We start from the raw sequence: 14,314 nt of genomic DNA on the forward strand, positions 1-14,314 counted from the left end.
AGGATTTTTAAAAACTCAGCTTGAGATCAGAATAATGGGGGGTTGTAGCTTCAGGGGCTTTTCCCCTACTTCCACCTCCATTGCTACACTGAACGAGCTGCAAATCTCAAAAGCAGAGAGCCAAGTTGAGCACAAAATCTGGATCACATAATTGACTGTGGCTCCCTGACCTTGCACAAGGCCAGAAATGGGCATATAAATCAGAAAAAAGCCATGACAAAGAAGTCAGAGTTCCCTTAATGAGCTAATTGCTTCATGTCTGGCTGAAGAGCAGAAGGCAAGAGACAAGGAGAGGGCCCAGGAAGGCTCAGGACCAACCAGACCTGCTCCATTGAAATCCCTGTGTCAGACACTGAACAAGAAACAGAAGCCCCTGGCTAGGACAGCCAGTTAGAGCCTCAGAAAGGTGAGAACTAAGTTAAGTAAGGAAGGAAATGGCAGATAGGTTGTGAAATTCCTTGCTGTTCCCAACTTTTACTTATTCAGCATGAGCTACCTGTGATCACTGTAACTGATAAGAATAATAAGCCAACCAACGAAGAAGTCAGACAATGATGCGTCTGTTAAGGTAATACTTACACAGTCCACATAACTTACCCTCTAACCAAGTCTCGGGTCAATTGGAAACTGCGGCTGTTGTCATTATTGATAGTATACACAGCACTTACACTGTACCAGAAGCAGCACTTTTCTGTATATATTCTCTCAATTTAAGACAGCTACTAAAGTAGCTATTACTATTCCCATTTTACAGGTCATGAAATCAAGACTTACAGAAAATAAGTAACCTGTTAACGATCTGATAACTAGTAAGTAAATAGCAAAACATAAAACCAAGTGACCTGACCCCTGAGTAGTTTTAAACCACTCTGGCATACCATTCATTCGTTTACTCTCTTCTTTCAGAAATGTATTAAAGGTTTGCTTGGGTCATGAGGTAACGTCCAGTGGTTCACTGACTCCATTCTTCACACTCACAGCAGTCTGGCCTGGGCACTATTTTCATTGTTTCTAAAACAGGTGGAAACTTCAAATCTATTTCCTTTGGGGTAAGAGCAAAAGGAAACACACTTCAACATGAACATGAGAAAAATCAGCATGACAGCCAAAAACTTCACCAGTGAGAGTTTTAAGTTAATAAACAAGTCAGTCAGTGGAGGCAGGACCTTCTTAGTCCCTAGAGGCTTTTAACTGCAACAGCATCTTGCATCTTTACAAGGCTCTAATTCTAACAACTTCTAAGGCCACCCTCTGCAGGCCCTCTGGCTTGAGTTTCAGCTCTGCCACTAACACATTGGTGGCCCTAAAAAAGATATATGGCCTATTTCACTTCTCTGGGGCTCAGTTTTATAGTCAGTAAAATAGGAACCCATCGAAAGCAAAACTGAAGCACTAGGTGATGACAGAACTAGAAGGGTATTTCCCGACTCTTCACTCACCAAGGTACTACAAACAGCAGTCCCTTGGATATGAAGCCGACTCAGTGTTGATGTTTGCAATGAAATTAAGACTTTCTGGAGGGGACAGTATAGTTCAGTGGTAGAGTGCATGCTTAGCATGCATGAGGTCCTTGGTTCAATCCCCAGTACCTCCATTAAAATGAATAAATAAATAAACCTAATAACCTCCCTGCCTCAAAAAATTGAAAGGAAAAAAAAAAAAAAGACCCCCTTGGATGATCTCTTCCAGCACAGAAACACCATAATCTTAGACTTCAGCAGCTGGGCCCAAGGATGGAGACTTTGCTTCAAGAATATAATCAAACCCAATCCTCATGAGTATGAGATGGGGAAGGTCATAAAATCAACCTCAAAACCTTGCATAGGAGCTGGCCTCTTATGACTCCAATGCTTACTACTCTCTGGATTCAAAGCATGACCGATCAATGTTGTCTGTATTGATTGTCCTACTTTATGTTACTGCCACTGAACTGAAGCCTGACAGTTTTCTAGAGTTTGGTCAGAAAGATGCTACCTCCTTGGGAGCCTCACAGAAATGAGAAGCATAAGCATGAAACTATTCCAAAATGCAAAGAAATGTCCGTTTAAAAGTCCACTGGCATTAAGCCTTCCTCACCAGAACTTTGGGATGCATCTCTCATTCTACTTCCATCTTCTAGAACCCCTCCTTCTCACAAGACAGAAGGGGCAGGTGACTTGCAGAAAGGGAAGTGGCTAGACGTGGATCAGTTCATTTGACTGCTGTGTTCCTCTGTCTGTGATACTAATAAATGGTAATTAAAAGGCAGGATCAAGAATGTCTTTAGTCAAGATATAGCCAACAAGCAGACCTCAGAAACATACTCCTTTCCATTTCTCTGTGGATGTGACATGTTACACAGGTTAAACATGAAACACTACGCTAAGACTCCAACTTCCAGTCCAGAACACCTGGACTCAGCTGTGAGAAAGAAGGACCAAAGAAACACCAGAGCAGCAGATGGTAAATGCAACACCTCAAAAATCCAACATTTGGAAGAAAATAAAAACAATAAAAAATAAACTCACAGAATGGCCATCATTAAAAAGTCCAAAATGATAAATGCTGGAGAAGGTGTGGAGAAAAGGGGATCCTGCTATACTGTTGATGGGAATAGTTTGGTGCAGCCATTATGGAGAACAGTGTGGAGACTCCTCAAAAAACTAAAAACAGTCCTACCATATGATCCAGCAATCCCACTCCTGAGCATTTATCTGGAGGAAACTAATTCAAAAAGACACATAAACCCCAGTGTTCACAGCAGTACTATTTACAACAGCCAAGACATAGAAACAACCTAAACGTCCATCACCAGATGAACGGATAAAGAAGTTGTGGTGTATTTATACAATGGAACACTACTCAGCCGTAAAAAGAATAAAATAATGCCATTTGCAGCAACATGGATGGACCTGGAGATTGTTATACTAATCGAAGACAGAAAGACAAAGAAAAACACCATCTGATATCACTTATATGTGGAATCTAAAAAAAATGACACAAATGAACTTATTTACAAAACAGAAACAAGACTCACAGACATAGAAAACAAACATGGTTACCAGTGGAGGAGGTATAAATTGTGAGTTTGGGATTTGCAGAAACTACTATACATAAAATAGATAAACAAGGTTCTACTGTATAGTACAGGGAACTTTAGTCAATATCTTGTAATAACTTATAATAAAAAAGAATATGAAAAGGAATATATGTATATAAATGAAACACTATGTTCAACACTAGAAATTAACATGACATTGTAAACCAACCATACGTCAATTAAATATATATACACACACACAATTTTTAAAAAAGAAGAAAAAACTCAATTCCAGCCTCTTTGGAGAAATCCAGGTAAAAAATATCCCTCCCACCACCTCTGCCCACATTCCATTTCTTCTCCAACTCTCTTAACATTATTAGGCTTTGAGGCAGGCAAAATGGAATAACTTCAGAAAGGGACAAATAACTTCTGCTCTGAATTACTAGGACTATCAATAAGCAAAGCAGATGTCATTCTTACAAATCATCATGCTCACAAACATCTAATGGTCAAATAGTTTACTAGGCCTGCTGCACCCTTTTGGTTATACTCTGTACACGACATGCTCAGTGATTACGAACAGCTCTGCTGATTGGAAAATGGAAGTAGTAAGGACAAATCCAGAGCTTTCACCTTCCTTAAGGCCAACTAGCTCAATCTTTCCATGACAGCCATTAGCTAAAGCCAGCCATCTAGTAAGAGGTCCAAACAGGAGAGGGTAACAAAGGCACTATCTCTAAGGTATCTTCAACCTGGAAAAATTCAGTTATCCCTTTAACAGCAGGAACTCTCACTTCAGTGTCCCCAACATTTTCAATTGGGCATGGCACCTAATAGGGCTTTGAGAAAATAAGCTGAATGACCAAATAACCTGTTGATGACTGCAGACTCTTGAGGGGTGGGAGTGGGCAGCACAGTGCAACAGAAATAGCTTTGGAGTCAGAACTGGATTTAAAGACTGGCTATATCAAACTTTTTTATCTTAATCAGATCACAGCCTCAGTTACCTCATCTGTAAAATACCAACCACCTTACAAGGTTGATGCGAGGACTGTATGAGATAACGTTCTCCTGATTTACCAGTTTGGTATTGGAGGCATTGAAAATGCTTATGGTGATAGTGGGAACTTCTAGATAGGAAACAAGCCTTGATGACTATATATTAGTGACAGAATACCGGGTAACACCATGCATTCTCAATGAAGGCAAAGTCTCCCCCAAAGGGGTGAAAAATTATTCCTGAGGAAGAAAAATCTTAGATATTATAGCAGTCTGTGACCCTCCAAAGGGCCACAGTACATAAACGGACACAGTCAACCTGTGGTATTAAAATTCCATGGTGGGTAGGGTGGGGGAGGGAGGCAATTGGGGGGGAAAAGTCTCAAAAGGTAATAATGAACAAAAGGATGAGAAACACTCGATTAAACGTCCAAAGGGCCGATCCACTTTCCACAAGAATCTAATCATACTAGCACCCTGATCTTGCACTTCTACCCCCTAGGACTGTGGGAAATAAATGTAATTTAAACCAGCCAGTCTGTAGTATTTTGTTATAGCAGCCCATAACTGAACTAAGACAATCCTCCATGCCTCAAATAGTGACTAGGGCACTATTAGGAGAATGCGGGCAGACAGTCAGCCAACACAACCACACCTTTGTCTATGAGCTGCCTGGTGGAAACTGAAAGAACTACAAGTCAATGCTAAACATAGTCAGTTGCTCCTGGATTCTGTCTCCTAGGTAGAAAATTGCATCAAGTGAGGATGCCAGGTGTAAACCCTCCACAAATTAAGAAAATTCTGGCAGGTTCTTCACATGTGTTCTGAGTAGCTTGAATCTTTTACGAGGTTGTTATCCCAAAGACAAACTCAATTACTGAAGCTAGGAATCAGGAGTTACCCAAAGCCCCACCTGAATGACAACAGGCAATTCTCCCCCACTTAGCAGTAAAACCCTTGGTGAAAGTAAATGAAGCAAAGAAAAAGGCAGGATATTCCTTCTTTAGACCACATATAATTAAAGTAAGAAGCTCTATGCTGCAGACGACTAAGGCTCACAGCTTAAGGCCGACTCAGAGAAGAATGAAGTATTCGTTCTTGCTCAGAAAGAGAAAAGATTAGCTCCATAAGGACAGGTCTCCAAATTGACACCAAATCCAGGAGTTAGAGATGCCTGCACTACAGAGCATGATCTAAGCACCAGCTGCAGCCCCAGAGAAAAATCCCCAGGAATCCATGACCAAGGGGTTGGCATTGTAAGTATGTTCAGATTAGCTCTCCTGAAAAGAGGCTTACTCCAAGAGACTGGCAGACAGCCTCTGCAGCACAGCTTCACTTAAGAAAGGATAGATAATGAAGAAAAAGATAGAAGGCAGGATGAGAAGGTCAGCATGAGGCCACAAACATAATGAAATGACAATTAGAAGTCATCCATCCTTGCCTTTAGAGACTATCATGTCTTTCTGAATATTCTCATTAATAGCAAACCTTCATCCTTTGAGGGTGAAAACAGTTACTGCATCCCCACGTCCCAAGGACTTTCATATGTATTACTACATTTAACTACTCTTCAAAGTATTATTCCCATTTTTATGCAGTAAAAACCAAGCCCAAGAGGTGAAATAACTTGTCCAAGGTCATATGGCTAATAAGTGATAAGACTCAGAATCAAAACTCATACTCAACACACACCAAAAACCAACTACGCCTACTTAAAACGAACTGTTAATTCATCTGAAGACAAGTCAGCTGACAAGGCTGCTTAACTATGCCATTTAGGGTTAAAAAAAAAACCAGTATGGTACCATGTATTAATGAAACTGATCTCTCAAATGGTTCAAAAATGTTTCTGAAGACAATTTCAGAGGTGGATTTTCAAAACTGCTTTGGACACAAGAGGCCCTGGGTTCAATCCCCAGTACCTCCTCTAAAAATAAACAAATCTAATTATCTCCTCCCCCCAAAAAAAAAATTAAAAAAAAAAAACTACTTTGGACAAAGTCCACATCTCTTAAGTGATGCTACCCTTAACCCCCACCACTTACACCTACACATACCATTCTAAAGGAGAACAGCATTCATTGACAATTAAGTTCTGGAATGTCTATTTGAAACCTATTTTGTTATTTTTCAGTTTCACTTAGTCTCTTTTTTTTTTAGGGGAGTACCATTTGAAAGGGGAAGAAAATGGTGTGTTACATGCCTTTCCACTCTGCATCTACAATCTATAAATTCTAAAAGTGATATAATGATAATAGTGTTTAATGCACATCAGGTAATGAGCTACGTGGTTTTCAATTTATCTCATTTAATCTTCACAATAACCCTACCAAGTGGCCACTGTTACTTACTACTATTTCACAGACAAGGAAACGGAGGCACCTGGAAGGGATGCCCCTTGACCTGAAACCAAAAGCTAGCAGAGCCAAAACTTGAACAAGCAGCCAGCTCCAGGAGCCTCTGTTATGCAGACACCAGAAGCTTCTTCAGCTCTCCCCTGCCAGGTTCTATCACACTCTCAGAGGCTTTTCCCTCAATCCATTTAACAACCTACCCGTAAACACTGAACTATCACTGATGGCTTCCAACTTCTGGCGCTACTTGCCAGCTTCTGCTGCCATGCTCCACCCCTAAGATTTAGAAAGGCAAAGAGAATAGCGGATAAAAGTTGCTAAGGGAGGAGAAGGAAATTACCTCATGCCAGCAGAACACACAGGAATGCAAGTCGGCCTCACCTCCAACCCGAGACTGAAATGCAAGTGGGTGCACAAACGTTCCCATGGCTGGTAAATTTGGACTATGTCTCCTCTGGCTACAAGGCAGAAAAGAACAGAAGAGGTACTAACATTTACTGAGTGCCAGCCACATGGGCCCTAGAAGACAGAACCAGGCCAATGGAGATCAGGTTGGGGGAGGCAAGGGCACTCAAGAGTTCTGGGAAAAGGAGAAATCAAAATAATGGGATTCACACGATTAAAAGGGTGAAATGAAGGAGGTGGAGGCCTCTCCCCGGCAGCTTGAAAGAAGAAAGAAGGGTAGGAGCCACTCAAGAGAAAAGGCAGCCCTCAGCGTCAGGAGCTAGGCCAGAGTGAGGGGCAATTAGCCTTTTCTCCTGCCAATGAAACACACCTGGACTCAAAGTCGCCCTCTGCAGAGAATAGGAGGCATTCAAAGACACCAGGGAAGGAGAAGAAAGCAAGAATCAGAAGACAAGGCAACTTCTCATTCCTGGGCTACCACATCCCTACTAACATATTCCCCATTCCCACCATCTGTATAATGGGGCAATAAGTCTTTCCTGTTGCCAATTTCATCAGAACCACACATGCATTAACTAGCAGATTAAATTCACTACACATCCAAAAGAAAGGTTAAAACAAATCTGGTGTAGCAAGATCTTAAAAACCTAAAGGCCATGCTCTCAATTGAAGCTCCAAACCAAGTCCTGATCCATGTTATACAGATATCAATCCTGATATCCTCATGCCCTGGTTCCCATCAAAATCCTATCCAATCTCCAAATCTGGCTATTACCAGAAAAGAAAACAGCTTAATTGGGTTGAGAGCTAAACAGACACAGATACAAAACAACGCATTTTTCACACTGTCAAAGCAAGTGTTTATAAACATCAGTTTCCTCTCTTAGCCAACATGTAAGATTCATTCTTTTCCTGCCTACCTAGACTCGGTTTAATCTAACTTCCTCAAGCCCCCAAAGTAGTTTGTCAATTTTGTTTTATTTAGGTCAGAAAGCCAGCTGGACTTGAATGGAGGTCAAGCATTTTTAAATATCTATTAGAAAACTAATCTTACATATAAGTCATATTTTTTAAATTATTATTAATTTTTTTAAGCCCTCTGGCTGCTATAGTGCAAAGAAGCCCCCACTGGCCTCTTAGATATTGAGCATTTACTGACTCCTTGTCTTTCCCATCTGGAGCCCCTGAAATAGGGTTCCAATTTCATTTTCTCCTGCCTTCTGAAGCAGAGAATTTCAGAGGGAGGATTTCAGGACCACCTGAATCAGAACCACCTGAGGAGGACGCCAGGTGCCCATGCCCCCATTTATCCAAAATTCCTGTGAATAGAACCCAGAGCTATGCAAAACCTCCTGGGTGATTTCAAACACACCAAAGTCTGTAACCCTACTTTAAAGTCAAGTATTTCATCTCCTAACGCAAAGGAAAACACACAATAGGAATGGAAATACGACGCGGGTAGGGTGCAATTCCCTATAGTGAAGAGTCGCCAGCAAGGTTCTGGAGCGGTTACACAAACGCAGAAACTGTGGCCGGGAAAAGGGAACAGGGAAGAAAACTAAAACAGTTGCGGAGCCAAAGCCAGTCTCGGAAACCCACTGCCTCATCTCCTAGCACTTATCAGGGTTACTGGAGACGTTTACAGTGGGAAAGGCAGGGAAGGCGACCCCTGGGCTGAGAGGCCAGGTCTGCAGACAACACTGAGGGCCTAGTTGTACGGCCCACTTCGGAGACACTAGGGGACCTAGGAATAGCGCTGGGAAGGCCCCGGGGACGCTGGCAGGAGGAGGCCTGGGCAGCGCCCTGAGCCCCCCGCCCAGGCCCAGGGCCGAGCGGCCCACACTGGCCCCTACCTTCGGCTTCCCGCCTGGCAGCCGAGGGGCAAACACAACCCCCACAATTCCAGGCGGCCGCAGCGACAACCAGCTCCCGATACGCAGAAAAGGCGGCCTCCGTCACTCGCCATGAGCGCGTAGCTATTACGACACTCGCCTCTTCGCCCAATTGCCGTCTTCTAGAACAGCCGGCAGCCGCCTCACTCCCTTTCTCGCGCTCAGAGTTACCAGCCCCGCCCCTCTCCGGCTTCCGTTAAGCCCCGCCGCTCAGCGTCCACCAGGTCAAACCTCCTTCGCTCCGGTATCCTTCCGCCGGCGTGAGAGACTCCTGGAACAGATGGCTGTAGGCCTGGTTTTGCTTCTAAACTAGAGGAAAATAGAACTTTGAAATTTGTCTTTGATTTCCCAATAGCTTAATTTCTTTGTAGGGGAAGGATCATCAGAAAGAATTTAGAGGTGGTAGGGCGTAAAAATAAATCAAACTGGTGTCACTGAGTACAAAGCCTAGTCTCAAGCAATAAATAGTCCTTAGAAAATTCATGCAGAATAGACCACCTACAAGTCACCTACTTATATACTTATGTATTGTGTGAATTGACAACGACCAATTATTTTGAAAGTAAGTCATCTGCAGCTCTAATTCTGCTCTACCACTGAATACCTCATTTATATCTGCCAGGTGCTGTATATACATTATATTTACTTATAACTTTTTAAGGTTATAACTGTCACCCCCCTCCCCTTTTTATAGATAGGGAAGCTGAGACTCAAAGATGTTGAAGGACTTAAGCAAGCTCATACGGTACAAAAGTAGTAGAACTGGGAATTTAAGCCTGATACGGGTGCCTGCAAAAATCCTATTCTCTTTCCAGGATATCATCTCTTAGACCTTCCCCTTGCATAGAGTTGCTTACCCTGCCCAGTCAAATGGGAAGGGGGGCTCCCTTAGAGTCCAGACACAGTGATTTCTGGTCATTTCCGAGTGGAGAAAAGGATAATCTAAATAAGAACAAATAATCAACTTATCTCTGGAGATCCTTTCCCTCTTCTATGTATTATGTGAGCTTCTAGCAGTTAATCTGTTTTCTTGATTATGTTTACTTCAAGCAAATGGGAAATTGACTTTGCAACCGTGAGCAAACAGTGGTTAGTAGCCCAGGGAGGGAGAACAACCCCTGGGCAATAGTGCAGTAGGTAGTGCCAGTTTATTAGAAAGGCCTACATAAGACACTTCCCTGGGACTGGATGGGAAAGGACAGGGAACAGCTCACTTTTCCCATAGAACACCCAGGAGCCCAGTGTGAGTAGCTGGGCCTAGGAATAATTCTAGTTTGTGTCACTGCCTAGTACCATGAGGACAGATAGTAAATGTTCAACGGATATCTATTGCATCAGTGATATGTTGCAGAATGAACATATAAATTACAATTGAGCCTGACACAAGTTATAAAAAGATATTAATAAAGTACTCCAAGATTAAGATGCTTAAAAATAGAATAAGCTCAAGTCTTAAAATGAATACAGAAATGCATGAGCCAAGAGTCCAGCTGGACACAGAGCTGCCAGCACTCACAGGAGCCTGGCTTCCTTCTTGAGACAGATCTAACCAGCACAAGTGTGTGGGGAAGGGAAATCCTGTGTCCCCCAGTCCCCAAACCTTGAAAAGCCCTAACTGAGAACCACCTTCCCAGGAGAACTAGCTCTGTGCTCAAGCCTGCTGAGCTGCTAGAATCAGTGTGCAGGGCCGGGCCTACGCAGACTACCTCCACTCTCATGGCCCCCAAACAAGGAAGGTGACTATAATGGAGAGAAGTTTGAAGTCCAGGGATCAGAATGGGTGGTGGAATCACAGTAGTCTCTCTCTTTGTTTCCCTGTATTATTCTTGGAACTGAGCAGAAATGTTTTAGATTTTCCTTTAAATAGGTAAACAACAACTAAAAAGCTTTCTCTCCCTTGCAGCTCTGTTGGAGAGCTTCCAAGTTCCCTCTTCCAATCCCCAGTAAAGCAAAACTTTGGAAGGGTACAGAGCCTGAGGAACCATCTTCAACCTTGCCACCACCAATCAAAGGAAACCATAGTCCCCACCCCCAGAGCCCTGGTTAGGCAGAGATTTATATGATTAATCTGGCCTTCCTCAACAAGCAAAATGTGTTGGGTAGATCATTTCTCCTCTGATCAGTCTTCCTCAACCTCCCACAAGCCTGATACCTAGTTGTGTGAAAGCATTCCTGGCATCAGGAATTGGCTCCTTGCTCTCTCTGAATAAAGCTAAAATGTTTAGTGTGGGGAACAGAAGCCCTTGCTCTCTGCGTCACCACCCTATTGTCCTGCCTCCTCTTCTCTGAACCTCCCCCACTCCAGCTTTCACCATACACTTTAAATTCTGCTTCCAGGATTCACTCCTGGACTCCAGACATTTTCTTTACTGGAACGTGAGTACCAAGCTACATGCCAGCCACTGGCTGTGAGGATACAGCTATGAAACAGTCCCTCAAAGATCTCAGGCTCAGATGAGAGAGACAGAAATGTAAACAGACCAAATCAAAACAGTCCAACAAGGGCCGTAAAACAGAAATATTAACAGAGAGCTAAAAGAATAGCCCACTTAGTTCACACTGCTGTCTTTCTTTCCAGATCCCTTATGGGAATAACAAAACTCTTTCATAGTCATCATCTTGTTTGCTCCAGACAGCCTTCTGAGGCAGATGGGGCAGATTTTATCCCCATTTTACAGATAAAAGAAAAACTCTTCTCCCTGAACTCTTCAGAGTTCTGCTGTCTAATACAGTAGCCAGTAGCCATGTGTACTATTTAGATTTAAATTAAATAAAGTTAAATAAAATTTAAAACTCTATTCCTTAGTCACACTGGCCACATTTCAAGTGCTCAAGAGCCACATGTGGCTAATATCTACCATATTGGACAGTGCAGATTATAGAACATTTCCATGATCACTAAAAGCTCTATTGGACAGCAGTGCTTTAGAGGTCCTGAGAGGCAGTGCAAGGGCAGGAGTGTGAAGCCAGAGAAAGCTCTGAGCATTCCCAGAAAAGCTAAGTCAAGCTGCCAACATGGAAGAAGAAAAACCTGAGCAGCACTGCCAAGGAGACCAAGAGTAACTGGACATCTGAACCAGGGTCCTCTACTTCCTGGGATACACTCAGATGGAGTGGGTGACTGCAGCCAAGGCAGGGCAGAGACCTGGGCAGATGACCTCTACGCTGGGACCTGGGCACACCTGAGCCCATATAAGCAGCTTCCTTGGTGGCAATCAAGAATTCTAGTTCTCTGGGGAGGGTATATCTCAGTGGTAAGAGTGCATGCTTCACATACCCAAGGTCCTGGGTTCAATCCCAATGCCTCCATTTAAAAAAATTAATAAAGAACTGTAGCTCTCTCTATCTCAGGAGACGTCAAGGACCCCAGTGTCTGTGTTTTGATCTGTCTCTGGTGCATTTCTGAAGGCCTCAGTAACAGAAAATGAAAATTTTAAAAACAGTGTTTTCAGACCCTGTGAAAGGGATGTGAGGCCTCTGAATGGCAGCCTCCTACCTGCTAGCAGGCTTTGGCATCTCCAGGGGTTTTGGCCAGAAAAAGGTCAATAAATTTAAGCTGCATTTGCTCTCAGCAAAACAGGCCTCCTTGGTTCAAAGAGAAGACACGCAAAAGAAGAGACTTAGAAGACAGACAAGATTTCAAAGGGTTCTTACCAAACAGCTCCCACTGAGGCCAAAGCTAAACTGCAAAAACCATGATTCTACCTCCAAAAACAACTTCAACCACACACCTACTCAAGTACACAGACATCAGACACAAACGTACTGCCTGCAGGCACCCACAAAGGCACTGAATCACAGGAACACACACATAGTTAGGGCAGACAGCTATAGCCACATAACAAAGCATTCACAATCATTTATTTAGCAATTTGGGCAAGGCTTGGCAAGGAGGAATCGACTCGGCTCCCCACACTGTCAGCTGGCATGGCTCAGCTAAGGCAAGGTGCTCACTCACATGGCTGGCAGTTGACACTGGCTGTTGGTTGGGACCTCAGCTGGCACTGTTGGCCAGGATGCTGACAAGTGGCCTCTCCCAGTAGCTGTTTGGCCTCCTCACAACTTGGTGGCTGATTTCCAAGAAAGAGCATCTCAAGAGAACCAAGCATTAAAGCACATCATATTTTTATGATCTAGCCTCAGAAGTCATGTAGCACCATCTCTGCCATACTCTATTGGTTGAGGGAGTCACAAATGTCTCTCCACATTTCAGGAGAGGGAAAGAGAGCCCACTGCTCGATGGGAGGAGTGTCACCATCATCTTGTAAAGAGAATGTGTGGGATGGGATATATCATGCCAGCCACCTCTGGAAAATACAGTTGGCCACAAACCCCACATCCGGGCACAAGCACCGACACTCATGCACAGAGCTTACACATCCAGATTCGTAATACTCACATCACACAGTCATGTTTACATGGGTAGATAAATGAAAACATCCTGCATTTACATATAACCCTGAAAACCAGAGATCCTAGGGAAACCAGACTGGTGACAGACGGAGTATACCTAGATATCAGCTATCCCCTCATTCTGCTCCATTTCTCCAGCAAGAATCCAGACTGCAAAAGCATTAGGGTGAAATGCAGAATTTAGTGAAGTTATCACAGGGGTGATGCAGGAGAACTTTAATATCACACATCGTGCAGCAGACAACTTAACAACCTACCTGAGCAGTTCTTTCCCCTCAAGGCCCTGTATCAACAATGTCACCTCCATGGATCATTTTTTATCTTTTCTTTTCCTTGCACAGTACCCAGTCAGACAGTTCATATCTCCATTTCCTGGATTTCCCCTCAAGCTTCCAGATTCCTAACCCCTTAATCATACAGACTGTTTCAGGTTTGCTCAGACCCATGGTAAAGGACTGATGTAAAGTCAGACAAGCAGGGACTGGAACCAGAACCGAGGTGGTCTAAAAACAGGCTATTCTCTCAACTCTCCTTCTCACGAACCACTTATTCTCCCACTCTTGATGTCTGCATCACATCAAGATGTGTGACTGGCCAGGACAATTTAATTGTACATTCTAAATTTGGGGTGAGCCAGGTTAACTGGAATAGTACATTACAGCCTCTACCTCTGTACACACCTGGAAGAGCCCAAAGAATCAGGCCACTGCAAGGCTGTTGGAGGATAGGTAGCCTATGTGGGCCCTCTCCTGGTCCAGTCTGTGCCTATCCCCTACACAAGGGCCAGGGCCACTTCAAGCAGAGGGCTGCAGAAGGAAGGGTGTCATTACAAAGGAATCCTGGGCATGGTGGGTACCACAACTGACCATGCCCGCACAATCCTGAGTCAGAAAGCTGATATTGAGAGAACCCTTCCCTCCTCTGACATTGTCCCTAATAAAGGTTCCCATGCACCAAAGCTTTGGGAGATTACACGTAGAGCATAAGGTTTCCCATGTGGCATGTCACAGAACATTAGATCATCAGATCCAGTATCTTTGTCAGCAGAGAACCTAGATTTGGGGTTGTGGAGCAGTGTAGGAAGGGGTTTTGAAATTAGACAGAGGTTTCAAGTCCTGACTGCCCCTCACTAGCAGCTAAGCAAGTTACTTTAACCTTAATCAACCTTAGAGGTGCCTTTCCTTATCTGTTAAAAGGAGATAATATTAGTACTCAACTCAGTAATTGTT

The 14,314-nt window shown here is 43.5% G+C and overlaps 1 protein-coding gene across 2 annotated transcripts in view; it reads right to left on the bottom strand.

Annotated features, from left to right (window-relative positions):
- SIL1 (SIL1 nucleotide exchange factor) overlaps positions 1-8,828 on the bottom strand; it is a 210,364-nt gene extending 201,536 nt beyond the window's left edge. Inside the window, exons 1-2 of one of the 2 annotated variants that reach the window (XM_064484330.1) lie at positions 8,634-8,723; positions 6,716-6,833 (exon numbers count right to left, since the gene is read on the bottom strand). In XM_064484330.1, the coding sequence (XP_064340400.1) occupies positions 6,716-6,720 (5 nt within the window). In that variant the 5' untranslated portion in view covers positions 6,721-6,833; positions 8,634-8,723. Of the gene's footprint in view, positions 1-6,715; positions 6,834-8,633 lie in introns of both variants that reach the window. The other variant, XM_010982114.2, reaches the window with a different exon arrangement.
- Positions 8,829-14,314: the final 5,486 nt, after the last annotated feature.

This window comes from Camelus dromedarius, chromosome 3 (assembly GCF_036321535.1).
Source record: "Camelus dromedarius isolate mCamDro1 chromosome 3, mCamDro1.pat, whole genome shotgun sequence".
Lineage (NCBI taxonomy): Eukaryota > Metazoa > Chordata > Mammalia > Artiodactyla > Camelidae > Camelus > Camelus dromedarius.